Source organism: Chiloscyllium plagiosum, chromosome 34 (genome assembly GCF_004010195.1).
Source record: "Chiloscyllium plagiosum isolate BGI_BamShark_2017 chromosome 34, ASM401019v2, whole genome shotgun sequence".
NCBI classification, from domain to species: Eukaryota; Metazoa; Chordata; class Chondrichthyes; order Orectolobiformes; family Hemiscylliidae; genus Chiloscyllium; species Chiloscyllium plagiosum.
This window is the reverse complement of record NC_057743.1, coordinates 19607108-19622663: the sequence shown is the minus strand read 5'-3', so window position 1 is coordinate 19622663 and position 15556 is coordinate 19607108. Positions and strand designations below refer to the sequence as shown.

General features: G+C 42.6%; 1 protein-coding gene across 1 annotated transcript in view; it reads left to right on the top strand.

Annotated features, from left to right (window-relative positions):
* The first annotated feature begins 815 nt into the window (after positions 1 to 815).
* Positions 816 to 15556, top strand: part of LOC122540268 (solute carrier family 25 member 35-like) — a 32177-nt gene continuing 17436 nt past the window's right edge. Inside the window, exon 1 of the mRNA XM_043675730.1 lies at positions 816 to 1352. Within this exon, the coding sequence (XP_043531665.1) occupies positions 957 to 1352 (396 nt within the window). The 5' untranslated portion in view covers positions 816 to 956. The remainder of the gene's footprint in view (positions 1353 to 15556) is intronic.

Genomic DNA, 15556 nt, shown 5'->3' with positions numbered 1-15556 from the left:
GTTAATTTCAATGAGGAATTATTAGATCAATTTACCTGACTGCAAATATGAAAATTGGTTCCATCCCATCTCAAAATAATGAATAACAAAGTGTGTTTTGCCAGTGATTAGGTGTTGCATTGTCTCGATCACTTGACAAGTAAAGCTAACTTGGTTTAGTTTGCCTACTGTTGGTCTATAGATTTTTGCATCTTTCTTTCCTGCCTTTGCTATATTACTCAATGATATTAATACAGATGTGTAATGTGGTGAGGTAAAACAGACTGAAAAAGACTGATCATCTATTATATCACTAATATTGAATGGTACAACTTTTGAGGCATACGTAATTCGACAAATCCTGGAAAATTTTCACTACTTGTGTAATATACTATAACCTAAAAGTGTGTACATTAACGTTGATGCAATCTTTGGGTGCCCAGTACTTATACTTATCAATGCATGTTTTGTGTTTATACAATGTAAATGCAGTGTTTATTGTATATAACTTAATGTAAATAGAATGGAATTAATAAAGGTATTGGTCTCCTATTTCCTGTCCGAAAGAGAAAAACCTTTATTGTTCTGTTTTTATCAGAGGTGTATCTCTGTGCATCTTCATCTACGTACTGTCTTTGGGGAGACAGTCTAAAATACATTTAGTTCAAGCGCAATTAGGAATAGGCGACACATCCTGTGAAACAATAAATGGATAACCTGGCCGCCCTCCTGTGTCATTGCCCCGCTTGGGAATGACAGTGGGTGCGATTCTTTCAGGGGCGCGGTGCATGTCCGCTTCCCATTGGCTTCCTCTGTGGGGGTGTGCATGTAAGGGGCGGGCCGAGTGGTGATCGACGTGCTCCCGAGTCCCAGCTTACCGGCAATCGCCTCCGGTGCTAGGAGCGGCGTGTCCGCTGTCATCCCAGCCCCGGAGGGGGACTGGCTGGGCGCGGCCTGGCCTGACCCGGACCGGGACGATGCAACAGCGGAGGCAGGCGCTGGACTTCGCGCTGGGCGGCGCGGCGGCGGCCGGGGCTTGTGTGCTGACCAACCCGCTGGAGGTGGTGAAGACACGGATGCAGCTTCAGGGGGAGCTCCGCGCCCGGGGCTCCTACCCCCGGCTCTACCGCAACGCCTTCCACGCCCTGGTGCTGATCGCCCGGGAGGACGGGCTGCTCGGGCTGCAGAAGGGGCTGGGGGCCGCCATCCTCTACCAGGCGCTGATGAACGGGGTCCGGCTCGGCGCCTACTCACAGCTGGAGGCGCTGGGTTTCACCCGGGAGCAGGGCGGCAGAGTGAGCACCAGCTGCAGCATCGCGGCCGGGGCAGTTGCCGGAGCCATGGGCGCTGTGCTGGGTAGCCCTGCCTATCTGGTGAGTCCCTTGGTGTTTGCTGTCACCTGACACACTGGGGCTTGTTTATCCCTGTCGCGATCACATTTCCCTCCACAGGTGCTGCAGGATCTGCTGTGTCTTCAGGATTTTCTGTTTTTTTTTTAAATTAGATTCCCAACAGTGTGGAAACAGGCCCTTCGGCCCAACAAGTCCACACCGACCCTCTGAAGAGTAACCCACCCAGACCCCATTTCCCTCTGACTTAATGCACCTAACACTGTGGGCAATTTAGCATTTGTTTTCATATTTTTGGTTTACTACTTATCTCCAACGTCCAGTGTATTTTGCATTATTCCACCCCCGCGTCACCCAGTCAGTGGTTATTTCTGGCTAAACTTGCAGAGTTGCTAACGTTCAGCAGCAATGCTTGTCAATAATATCAAAACTCGGGGTCATTAGTTTAAGGTGACTGAACAAGTCCAATTCGGTTTCTCTTACCCAGGTTTCCAGTTTATACCGGCGGTGTTTGGTGAAGAGTAGAACATAGGGTTCTGTTTCTTTTTTAAGTGACACTGGAATTTCGCTTTTTTTTTTGAAGAAAACCAGATTTGGCGAGAATGGGGTTATTTTGCGATTGTTAATAATTGGGCAAAAGGAATTGAACAGAATCAGTATCCGAGGCTGTGGCTTTCGCCTTGTCTCTCAGTATAAAGGCTGATTATCAATTGCTATAACTTTGTTTTTTTTAATGTATTCTTCATTGTAGTTTATCTTGCTGAGTGATAATTTTGTGCAGTAGACTGTACTTGGTTGATGTGATCTGAGCTGGAACAAATGGAATGAAAGTAGTGCGATTTTCCCCTCTGCGTAATTGCATCTTGCACCTTTTGACTTCCATGAGTAAAAGAACCTTTGAAACGGCAGATAGCGTCATGTGCCCCTTGCCCTGGTAGGTAATTTGTAATAACTTTATGAATCTAATGAGGAAGATTAAACTGAGATTATACTTATTAAACTGGAATGGATGCAAAAAAAAATTACAAGGACGTTACCGAGACGGGGAAGTTGAGTTCTCAGTTATATTTAGCCTGGGGCTGCTTTTCCCTGGAGTATACTGGGCTGAGAGGTGACCTTTATAGGGGTTTATAAAACCACGAGGGGCATAGATGAGGTGAATACCAAGACTTTTCCCCAGGGTAGGTGAGTCCAAAACCAGAGGGCATAGATTTAAGGTGAGGAGGGAAAGATTTAAAAGGGACTTAAGGGGTAACCCATTCACAGAGGATGGTGTGTGTGTTTTGAACGAGCTACTGGAGGAAGTGGTAGAGGTGAATGTAATTACAACATTTAAAAGACACTTGGACAGGTACATGAGTAGGAAAGGTTTAGAAGGATATGGGACGAGTTCAGGTTAGGAAATCTGGTTGGCATGGTTGAGTTGGCCGAAGGGCCTTTTTCTATGCTGTATGACTGTGATTCATAAACATGTGAAAATTGAAATAGCTTTACAGCACAGGCTGTAAGGAAAACCGTACCACCTTGGTATAAAAACTCCACTAACATCACAAAAGCCTCCTCCATCACCACCAGTAATTTGACTCAATCACCGAGTGGCATAGACTTATAGAAACAGACCCTTCGGTCCAACTCTTTCATGCTGACCATATATCCTAAACTAATCTAGTCCCATTTGGCAGCATTTGGTCCATATCCCCAAACCCTTCCTATTCGTATACCCATCCAAATGCCTTTTAAATGTTATAATTGTACTCCACCGCTACTACTGGCAACTCATTCCATACACACACCACTGTGTGAAAATGTTGCCCCTTAAGTCCCTTTTAAATCTTTTCCCTCTTACGCTAAACTTATGCCCTCTAGTTCTGTACTCCCACCCCAGGGAAAAGACCTTGTCTATTTATCCTATCCATGCCCCTCATGATTTTTTAAACCTCTATGATGTCACCCCTCAGCCTGCAACGCTCCAGGGAAAACAGCCCCAGCCTATTCAGCCTCTCCCTTTAGCTCAAATCCTCCAATCCTGGGAACATCCTTGTAGATCTTTTATGAACCCTTTCAAGTTTCACAACATCCATATTCTATCATCTCACGTCAGGTAACCACTGAACAGTGATGAGCATCATTTTGAAGGACGTTGGTGTCATCAACATGCTGACAGCACAGTAGAGAGGAAACAGTGGGATTGATAAGACCTGCAGTGCCTTGGTCTATTTTTGAAATGATTATACTTTTTAGATGAGGAACAGGGGAGCGTTCCATGCCCTTAGTTTGGAAACAAAAAAGGTTTTGCAGTGTCAATGGCCATTTTTTTTCAGTTTCAATGCCCTTGGCCCATGGAAGTCCTGACTGACTGTATTTGCCACCTTTTCCTGCTTCCAGCAACTCCCAGAACAAAGCCGCCTGCTTTGATTGGTATCACATCCACAAACATTTATTCCCACCCCAATGCTCAGTGTTACATCTACAAGATACACTGCAAAAATTTTCCAAGGGTCCTTAGCACCTTCCAAACCCACAATCATTACCTTGAGAAGGACAAGAGCAGCAAATAACTCAGCACTGTACTTTGCTGTACTCAGTAAAATCTCACTTTTATCCCTGAACAACTTCTCTTTTAAGTCCTTTCACTTTCTTCAGATCAAAGATGTGGCCATGGGAACCTGCATGGGACCCAGTTGTGCCAGTCTCTTTGTGGGTACGTGGAATGTTCCTCACTCCAGTCCTACTATGGCCTCCACCCATGATGCTGTTTCCCCCTCATGTCCAGAATTGGAAAGGAAAATCATTTTCACTTCCAGTTTCCACCCTGTTCTCATCTTCACCTGATTCATCTGTGATTACTCCCTTCCCTTCCTCAACAATCCCTATTTCCAGTTCTGTAGATAGGCTCTCCACCAATGTCCACTATAAACCAACTGACTCCCGCAGTTACCTTGATTATACATCCTCACACCCTGCTTCTCGTAAAGACTCTATTCCATTCTCTCCGTTCCTCCATCTCCGTTGTATCTGTTCCAGTGATGCCAGCTTTGACAAGAGGGCCTGCAACTGAGGATTTCCCAGCACCCTTGTTGACAGAGTCCTCAGCTGGGTCTGATCCAGCCCCCGCACTTCAGCTGTCACCCCCTCTCTTTCCGCCCATAACAGTGATAGGATTCCTCTTGTCCTCATCTACTATCCCACCAGCATCCACATTCAAAGGATCAATAGCTGCCATTTCACCACTTCCAGCAGGATGCCACCACTCTATACCTAATTCTCTTTCTTCCCTTGTCAGCGTTCCGTAGGGCTTTTCCATGTTGGACATCTGGTCTATTCCTCCTTCACTTTCAACAAAACCACCTCGCAGCCTCATGGAATATTCCCCTTCCAGGCATGCTTTCTAACTGAAACAACACTTTACCTGCACATCATTCAATCTAGTCTATTGTATTTGCTGCTTACAATATGGTCTTCTCTACATTGGGGAAACAAAGCACAGATTCTGTCCACAAAAATGACCTTTGTCTTCTAGTTGCCTGCGATTTCAATACACCATCATGTTCCGTGGCCAACGTCTGTCTTGAGCTTGCTGCAGTGCTCCAGCGAAGCTGGAAGAATGGCACTTCATTTTCTGCTTGGGAACCTTCTGAACTCTATCAAGTTCAGCAATGTTAGGGCTTGAGCACCTCTTCGTGTCCTTACCCGACCCCCATGTACCTGACCTTGTCATCACCACCAACAACCCATTATCAGCCAACAGTGGTCCCCATTAGCGGCTATTCATTCCTCCAGGCTAACCTTTATCCAGTCCTTTGCCTAACTGTTTTTCTCTCTGGGCTCCATCTTCACGTAACATTTAGTTCTCCTCCTTTCATCTCTCTCCCCCCACCCACCCCCAAATCATCCATGTTCCAGCCTTTATAACAACCTTTTCCTGGGTACAGTCAGTTCTGAAGAAGGGTCACTGGACTAGAATGTTAATTTTGCTTTCTCTCCACAGATGCTGCCACACCTTTTGAATTTCCCCAGCAATTTCTGATTTTGTTTCTGATTTCCAGCATCCACAGCTCTTAGTTTTTTTTTTGTTTTACATGGAAACTCTACCTTTCTGAAAGTTTCCCTCAAAGCCACAAACTAGCCTGAATTAGAAATATATTGCCATTCCTTAAGTGTCACTGAGTCAAAATCCTCAAACTCCTTCCGTACTGATTAATAAAATGCATCCAATTGACCCCCTCGTTTTCTGTTTCCCACTTGGCCTTCTGCCCCAAGGCTTTGTCCATTTTTTTGTTCTTTCCAACCTGTAATCCCCCTCCAGGCGGATCTGTATCTGAGAGCTGGAGAGATGTGAAACAAAAGCTAGGGGTTAGATGGCATAAACGTCGGGTAATTTTGGGAACTAGGAAGATTAAAGACTGAGATGATTTATTCTTAGTTACATCCTTCATTTGTATTAGTTTCACATTCTTGCTGAATTACTTACAATCTGCTACCTCCGTAGCAGTGTTTGCTAAACGGGGCAGTGGTAATAGCTGTTCACTGTGAGGATCCTAGTAATATTAATGAGATCACGGTGTCTGTCAGCCTACATATTTGTGACCAGTGTGAGTTACTATAAGAAGCAATAGCAGAAGCTACCGGTGTGAAGGGGTCTGGTGACTTTGTGCAAGATTCCTGAAACAGAGGTCATTATAAGAAATTCCAGTAGCAGCTGCTGGTCTGAAGAACTGCTGCACCAGGGAGCAGTTTGTGTTTTAGTTGGTTTAGTTAATGGATCTTAGGGATAGATCTTCTGTGGTCACCTTGTGTTGGTAGATCCATTCACAGAGATCTTTATGAAAATACTTACCACGTCATTTGAATGTCATCAGGAGTTCTCTCCTCTCCTCTCTCATATATTTGTATGAAATAGGAGCAGGTTTATGGCAATCGACCCTTGACCCTGCTGTGCCAGTTGACAAGATCATGACTGATCTGATTGTAGCCTAACATGGGAGGCAATTACCTCTGTCTTAAAAATATTCAGCAACATTCCCTCCAAACCTTTTTCTGGGGAAAAGAGTTCCACGGGTGTTCAAACCTCAAAGGAAAAATAAATCTTCTCATGTCCATCTTAAAAAGGCTTTTTATGTGTTTGTGTCATTTGTCCACTAGTTCTAATCTCTCCCACAATAGGAAATCATCCTTTCAGCATTCACTCTATTAAGGCCACTCAGTCTTATAAAATAAAAATGCTAGAGAAATTCAGCAGGTCTGGCAACATCTGAGGAGAGAGAAAGTTAACATTACCAGTCTGCCAAAGAAGAGTCATACTGGACCTGAAATGTTAACTCTGTTTCTGTAGCACATATTTCTATTTTCTATCTTCAGGAGTATTCTGCTTTTATTTCAGGATTTTATACATTTCAAAACAGCACCTCTCAATCCAAAGGATTTAAGCCCAACCAGTTGAAGCTTTCTTCATAAGAACATCTCTCCTTCCCAGGAATCACTCTAGGTTACTTTGTCTGAGCTTCTAATGCAGTTATGTTCTTTCTTAAGTAAGGAAATCAAAACAAAATTCTCCAGATTCAGTCTCACCAATGCCCTGTACATCTGTAGTCAAACTTCTCTACTTTTATATTTTATTCCAGTTGCCGCCTTAATCACTTGTGCCTACATACTATTTGTTTTGTAATTCATTTCCAAGGACACCCAGATTACTCAAGTCCATTTAAGAATGTCTCAGACAACTATCTCTGACAAATTAAGCTAGTATTGTAAAATTGAACTGTTGGAACTGAATAACAAGTTTAACTGGTGATAAATATTTTGCAACCAAAACATTGAAATTGAATGGTGTTCCCATCACTGAATCCTCCCCTATCATCCATAGACAAGAGATTACATTGGATTAGCCATATCAATGCATTGGCTACAATGGCAGATCAGAGGCTAGGAATCCTGATGGGAGTAACTCGCACCCTGACTCCCCAAAAGCCTGTCCACCATCTACAAGGCACAGTCAGGAGTGGGATGGAATACTTCCCATTTGCCTGGATGGGTGCAGGTCCCAGAGCACTCAGGAAGTTTGACACCATCCAGGACAAAGCAGCTCATTTGGCACCACATCCACAGGACTCACGCCCTCCTCCACTGACATTCAGGTGGTGGCAGTAGCAATCACTCATTGACGAGTATTATTGTCCACCCAGGAAATTTGGTTCTATGTGGACACTTTGAGGGATATGTTTTAACATGGGAATCAGCAGACACATAGTCTTTGACAGAAGGTTGTGGCAAGGAAACCTGAACGACTGGGTATTTCCCTACTGCTGCAGCCTTTAGCCACTGCCGCAGCTGTTTGTATCACACAAGTACCTTCCACCTGGATCTCCATGGAAGATTTGTTTTGGATTGCAATTTGGTGAGAACTCCTGACTGTATCACTCTAGGGATCAACAGAACACTCAGGCAACCCCACCACAGCAAGCTCTCAATGCATCCATAGAAAGTTGACATTCAGTAACAGCAGTGTGTACCCTCTACAAAGTGAACCAAGGGTCCTCAGACAGTGTTTTCCAACCCCAAGACCACCACCATCTGGAAAGGTTTTTCTCAAGTATATTCCCATCCAAGCACTGAGCATCCTGATTTGGGAATATATCGCCATTCCTTCTGTGTTACTGGCTCAAAATCCTGGATTTCCACCCTAACTGCATTGGAGCTCTACATTATGCTGTGTGCCATTCTAATCACTACATTACAGGAAGCAAGTAATTGCTCTGGAGAGAATGCAGAGAAGATTTGTTCCAATGTTGCCGAGGCTGGAGAATTATAGCTACAGGGAGAGATTGGAGAGGTTGGTGCTGTCTTCCTTGGAACAGAGGAAGCTGAGGGGTGACATGATTGAGGTGCATAAAATTGTGAGATATAGAGCAGACAGGAGCAACCTGTTGCCCTTGGTAGGGAGTTCAAAAAAAACAGGAGTCGTAGATTCAAGTTAAGTGGCAGAGTAATTAGAGGGGATGTAAGGAAAATCATTTTACACAGAGAGTGGTAGGTATCTGGAATTCACTGCCTGAGTTGGTGGTGGAGGCAGAGACACTAAACTCCTTTAAGAAGTATCCGGATCTGGACCTTCAGTGCTGTAAGCTGTAGGGCAATGGGCCGTGTGCAGGAAGATGGGGTTAGAAAAGGCATCTGCGTATCTTTGTGTCACCATGGACAAGATAGGCCAAATGGCTCCATTATTTACTATAACATTTCTATGGTTCAACAGCATAGGAACTGCAGCAGCTCACCACCACCTTCTCAAGGGCAACTAGGGATGGACTATAAATACTGGATCAGCCAGTGAAGCCTACATCCCATGAATGAATAAGAAAAAAAATCCAATATACACACTTGAAATGTAATTCCTGCTATTATCTCAATAACATGACAGCCTACAACAAAGTAGCTACTCGTTTGCTTCTGGGTCCTGTTACATTAAAGAAGTGTGATTACCAGGATATTGGCACATCTCCTTGCTATTCTGAGTAATGGAGCGGTGGCAATTAGACAAGTGTATGCAAGTACTATCACTGGTCAGAACCAGTCTTCTGGGGCTTTGAATTTATCATAAATAGGTCCTAGTAAACCATCAATGATAAAATAATTGGCCCTTAGACGCACAGCTGAAACCCCACAAATCCTGAAAATGGTAAGAAGGTCAAAAGGTGAGAGTGTTATGTGAATTTATAGTTTTTAAACAAAAAGAGATTGTGCCTAGAACTTCATAAAAACACTCAATGAGGCCTGAGCTGTAGCATTATGGACAATTCTGGGCCTCACATTTTGAGAAACAGGGTAAGGTTTTAGAAAGGATACCAAAATATGTTTATCAGGATGTTGTCAGCAATGAGGGAATGAATGTTTGAAGAAAGATTTAAGAAGTTAGGACGTTTCTCTTTAAAACCAAAAAAAAGGTTGTGTTTTGATAGCACTATTTCTGTCCTAGTGTCGGATATGTTGGCATCTTTTTCTCTTTCTCTGTTTCATTCCATTTTTCCAAGAAGACCGGAGGCATCATTTATTAATTTCAAGCACTTACACCTGAGACAGGTGATGTTGAAAATGATATCCCATTATAGGAACTTCCAAAAGTTGATTGGCTGTTCACAGATTGGGAGACTTTTAAAATGAGATAATGAGAGTTCAGAGACAATACGTTCCTGTTATGGTGAACGGCAAGGCTGGAAGGTGTAGAGAATGCTGAATGACTAGAGGCTGTAGTCAAGAGAAAAAAGGCATAAATCAGGTATAGACAGCTGGGATCAAGTGAATCCCAAGAAGAGTACAAAGGCAGTGGGAGTATACTTAAGAGGGAAATCTGGAGGACAAAAAGGGGACATAAGATAGCTTTAGCCAGTAGAGTTAAGGAGATTCCAAAGAGATTCCATAAATGCATTAAGGCAACACTGTAACTAGGGAGAGAATAGGACCCCTAAAATATCAATGTGGCCATCTATGTGTGGAACCACAGGAGGTGAGTGAGATACTAAATAAAATTTAATGTCAGCATTTACTGTGGAGAGGGATATGGAAAGTAGGTAACTTATGGAAATAAATAGTGATGTTTTTAAAAGAGTTAATATTGCAGAATAAGAGCCGCTGGAGGTCTTAAAATGCATAAAGTAGATAAATTCCGGGACCTGATGAGGTGTTTCCCAGAACTTTATGGCAAGCTAGGGAAGAGATTGCTGGGACCCTTGATATTTGTGTTATCACCTGCCATGGGTGAGGTGCTGGAAGACTGGAGATTGGCTAATGTGGTGCCATTATTTAAGAAAAGCTATAAGAAAAAGCCAGGGAATTACAGACAATTAAGCCTAACATTGGTGGTGGGTAAGTTGTTGGACAGGATTCTGATGGACAGGATTTACATGCATTTGGAAAGGCAAGGACTTATTAGGGATAGTCAGCATGGCTTTGTACGTGAGAAATTGTGTTTCACTAACTTGATTGAATTTTTTAAAGAGGGGACAAAGAAGATTGATGAAAGCAGAGGAGTAGACATTGTCTATATAGACTTCAGCAAAGAGTTTGACAAGGTTCCGCATGGTAGACTAGTTAGTAAGGTTAGATTACATGGGATCCAGGGGCAGGTAGCCAGTTGGATGCAAAATTGTTTTGAAGGTGGGGAGTTGGGGAGGGTTGTTTACCAGACCAGAGGCGTGTGACCAGCGATGTGCCGCAAAGATCAGTGCTGGGTCAACTGCTTTTCGTCATTTACATAAATGATTCGGATGTGAATATAAGAGGTAAGGTTAGTAAGTTTGACACCAAAATAGATGGTGCAGTGGTCAGTGGTGAAGATTATCTCAGTACAATGGGACCTTGCTTAGATGGGCCAATAGGCTGAGGAATGGCTGAGGAGTTTAATCTAGATAAATGTGAGGTGTCGCATTTTGGAAAGGGAAACCAGGACAGGACTTGTACAGTTAATAGTAGAGCTCTGTGGAGTGTTGACAAACAGAGGCCCGGACTTGCAGGGGCATAGTTCCTTGTAAGTGGAGTCGCGGGTAGACAGGATGGTGAAGAAGACAATTGGCACACTTGCCTTCATTGGTTGTAATACTGAGTATAGGAGTTGGGATATCATGTTGCAGCTGTACAGGACATTAATGAGGCCACTATTCAAGTACTGTATACAAGTCTACTTGCCCCTCTATAGGAAAGATGTTGTTAAACTTTAGATGGTGCAGTAAAGATTTACAAGGATGTTGCCGGAATTGCAGAGTTTCAGCTTTCGGAAGCGGCTGAGTAGGCTTGGGCTTTTTTCCCTGGAGCATCAGACACTGAAGGATGACCTTACAGAAGTTTATAAAATCATGAGGGAAATAGGATAGGGTGAATAGCCAAGGCATTTTTCCTAGGGTGGGGGAGTCCGAAACTGGAGGACATAGGTTTAAGGTGAGAGAGGAAAGATTTAAAAGGGACCTAAGGGGCAACCTTTTCCACATAGAGGGTGGTGTGTGTATGGAACCAGCTGCTAGAAGAAGTGGTGGAGGTGGTTACAATTACAACATTTAAAAGACATCTGGATATATACATGAATAGGAAGGGTTTAAGGGGATATGGACCAAATGCTGGCAAATGGGACTAGATCAGTTTTGGATACCTGGTTGGTACAGATGAGTTGGACTGAAGGGTCTGTTTTCATGCTCTGTGATTCCATGTTGGGCTAATAGAGTTGAAGAGAGATTTTGACATAGTAGACAAAAGAAAATCCGTCTGACAAATGGGTCAATAACTAGAGATCATATATTCAAATCATTAGCAAAAGATCCAGAGGAGATGAGAAGAATATTTTTCACCAAGAGAGTTTTTGGGATCTGGCTGACCTGAAAAAGCATGGAAACCATTTCATTGAGGAGGAGTTAATCAGCTGTTTGAGAATGAGGAACCAGCAGTGTTACAGACAAAAAAAACAGGATTTCTAGCAGATGTGCCAAACAGCCTTCTACACTATTCTCTTTTACTGTTCAGTGAAGCTTGCTGATGGTCAATACTGGAAGGTTGTGCAGCTTTATTTTAGTTTAGGCTTTGCCCACCTGCACAGATTTAGTATCCTGATTTTTTTTTTTCCAACCTATTCCTAAGCAGCCTTGGCCTCTTTAAAGAGTGCTTCCTGTCAAGGTAAAGGATGCAACAGGTATTGGTCAATCACAAGGTTGGTCTCTGAGAGTTTCTCTGTTCTTTGATTTTGGTGATGAGTTTATGCATCTTACATAAACACGGTTGTCTAAAACAAAAAAATTAAACACCTCTGTATCAATTTTAAATAAAAGTGGCTGGAGCATTCATCTTAAAGCATTGCTTCTTCCCCCAAGAATAAACGACTGGTTAAAAACATCTGATAACAATGCGCATCTGTCACATGATCAGAATATTAATTTAACCTCTCCAAAATTTTGCGTATGGTTCCTCGTTGGCACCAATTGAAAATGGCAGAGCATTCCTTAACAAGCCTCCTTTGGGAGTCATTGATCAGGTAACAAAGAGGTATTTTGGTTTGTGGTAAAAGTAAACTACAAGCTGTCAACCCTTATCCTGATTTGGAGGTGCTGGTATTGGACTGGGGTGGACAAAGTTAAAAATTACATGACACCAGGTTATAGTCCAATAGGTTTATTTGGAAGCACTAGCTTTCGAAGCACTGCTCCTTCATCAGGTGGTTGTGGAGCAGGATCATAAGTCACAGAGTTTATAGCAAAAGGTTACAGTATCATGTGGCTGAAATATATTAAACAAACTTAGATTAAGATCTTTCATTTTTTAGAACGGTTTTGCTAGTTTTGGTTCATTAATATTTAAATGCCAGAACTCCAAGATAACTTTAGGTTTCTAACAAAATGTGTCATGTCAGCTCAGACAGTGCATTAAAGATGTGAGGTTAAAGTCTGTCTGTGTCCCCATCTTGAGTCAGACTGGTTCTAATTCTAAAGTGGAATTTACAGAATCTTACGTAGTTTGACTGTAAGTTATGCATTTTTTGAGCAAAATAAAATATAATTCTGCAAATACAGATTCACCCTATAAACTTGTATGTGTGTGCATGCAGGAGAGACAGAGTGAGTGTGTGTATGTGAGTGCATGCATGTGGGTGTGAGTGAGGGACTTTTTAATCCATCGGTCTATGTAGATATTTGGTCATGCTAAGTGAAATTATGCTCTTTTATTAGAATGGCAAGTATATTGAACCATACAATGTACAGTATATCATTCTTTCATAAGGTTAGCATTGTGTTTTTAAGACTACAATATCGAATTATTGTAAAAATTAACTCAGCTTCAGGTCACTATGTTAGACTGAGTTTGGTCAAGAAATCAAATGAGATAATGAGATTGATCATTTTAAGATTGAAGCTCAGAAATATTTATCATTTTAAGATTGCTCAGATTCTGTAACGACATGGGGAAAAAAAAAGTGCTCATATCTATTGCAAAACACTTATAATAACAAGGCTCCCAGTGATACTAGCTGTGAGTGAAAGGTTATGTGATTTGAAAAGACATCTGGGATGGGGATGCGGTATGTTCACAGTTGATGGTGATTGCACATCTTGAATCCGAGCATTTGGAATGAATTTCCTGGGAATTCTGTCCAGAGTCAATGAAGCAAGTGCTTTTTGATTGACTCTTGGAAAGTAAATAATTGTTGTTTTCTTTACCACTACAGCAAAATAATTACTTTAATTTTACAGCTACATAATTAAATCCTGGTGAGCTATGATTTCAAATTCTCTGTATGAACAACAAAGACATGTTGTTTTCATCGTCTCATATCTCTCGCTCTCATGTCATTTTGGAAAACAAACTCTAAAACGCTATTACTCCCTAAGGAATTTTTGCTTTGCAATAATGGAGATTCTCCACACAATAAATAGTCAAAAATACTTGCTTCATCAATGTGGCAGGTTTCTCTGAAAATTTATTTCAAATTCTCGGAGCTGTCCAGCCACCATCTCCCACTATGACCATTCCACATTCACACCCTTTGCAATTGCATGACCTTTTGAATAATGTCATGACTACTTTGTCAAGAATATCATTTAAAAAGCATGCCAGCAGATACAATCCTTACTTCTGCTATCATGTGTTCTTACAGAATCAAAGCAAATGTAATTGCTGAATAATATTCTGGGAAATGCAAAAATAGCTGTAGTTGTTACATCTCTAGCTAATCGACCATAAGACATAGGAGCAGAAATTAGGTCATTCAGCCCATTGAGTCTGCTCCACTGTCAATCATGGCTAATAAGTTTCTCAACCCCATTCTCCCACTTCCTCCCCGTAACACTTGATCCCATTGATACTCAAGAACCTATCTATCTCAGCGTAAATAAACTCCACAGCCTTCTGGGCAATGAATTCCATAGATTCACCACCTTCTGGCTGAAGAAGTTTCTCCTTATCTCCGTTCTAAAAGGTCTTCCCTTTACTCTAAGGCTCTACCCTTGGGTCCTAGTCTGACCTAACAATGGAAACAACTTCCCAACATCTACTCTGTCCAGGCCGTTCAGTATTCTGTATGTTTCAATTAGATCCCAACCACCCGTCCTTCTAAGCTCCATCGAGTATAAAGCCAGAGTTCTCAAACTCTCCTCATATATTAAGCTTTTCATTCCTGGGACCATTCTCGTGAACCTCCTCTGAACACAGTGCAGAGCCAGTACATCCTTCCTGAGATGTGGAGCCCAAAACTGCACACAGTACTCCAAACGTGGTCTGACCAGAACTTATAGAGCCTCTGAAGTACATTCCTGCTTTAACATTCAAGTCCTCTCAAAATAAATGCTATCATTGCAATTGCCTTCCTAACTATTGACTCAACCTGCAAGTTTACCTTGAGAGAATCCTGGACTAGAATTCCTATCTCTTTGCACTTCAGACTTATGAATTTTCTCCCCATTTAGAAAATAATCCATGCCTCGATTCTTCCCACCAAAGTGCATGAGCTCACACTTTCCCATACTATACTCCATCTGCCACTTAGAGTCAGAGATGTACAGCATGGAAACAGACCCTTCAGTCCAACCTGTCCACGCCGACCAGATATCCCAACCCAATCTAGTCCCACCTGCCAGCACCCGGCCCATATCCCTCCAAACCCTTCCTATTCATATACCCATCCAAATGCCTCTTAAATTTTGCAATTGTACCAGCCTCCACCACTTCCTCTGGCAGCTCATTCCATACACGTACCACCCTCTGAAAACGTTGCCCCTTAGGTCTCTTTTATATCTTTCCCCTCTCACCCTAAACCTATGCCCTCTAGTTCTGGACACCCCGACCCCAGGGAAAAGTTTTTGTCTATTTATCCTATCCATGCCCCTCATAATTTTGTAAACCTCTATAAGGTCACCCCTCAGCCTCCGATGCTCCAGGGAAAACAGCCCCAGCCTGTTCAGCCTCTCCCTGTAGCTCAAATCAACCAACCCTGGCAACATCCTTGTAAATCGTTTCTGAACTCTTTCAAGTTTCACAACAGAGTATATGAATAAGAAGGGTTTGGAGGGATATGGGCCGGGTGCTGGCAGATGGGACTAGATTGGGTTGGGATATCTGGTCGGCATGGACAGATTGGACCGAAGGATCTGTTTCCATGCTGTACATCTCTATGACTCTATCTTTCTGATAGGAAGGTGACTAGAATTGCACGCAATATTCCAACAGTGGCCTAACCAATATCCTGTACAGCCGCAACATGACCT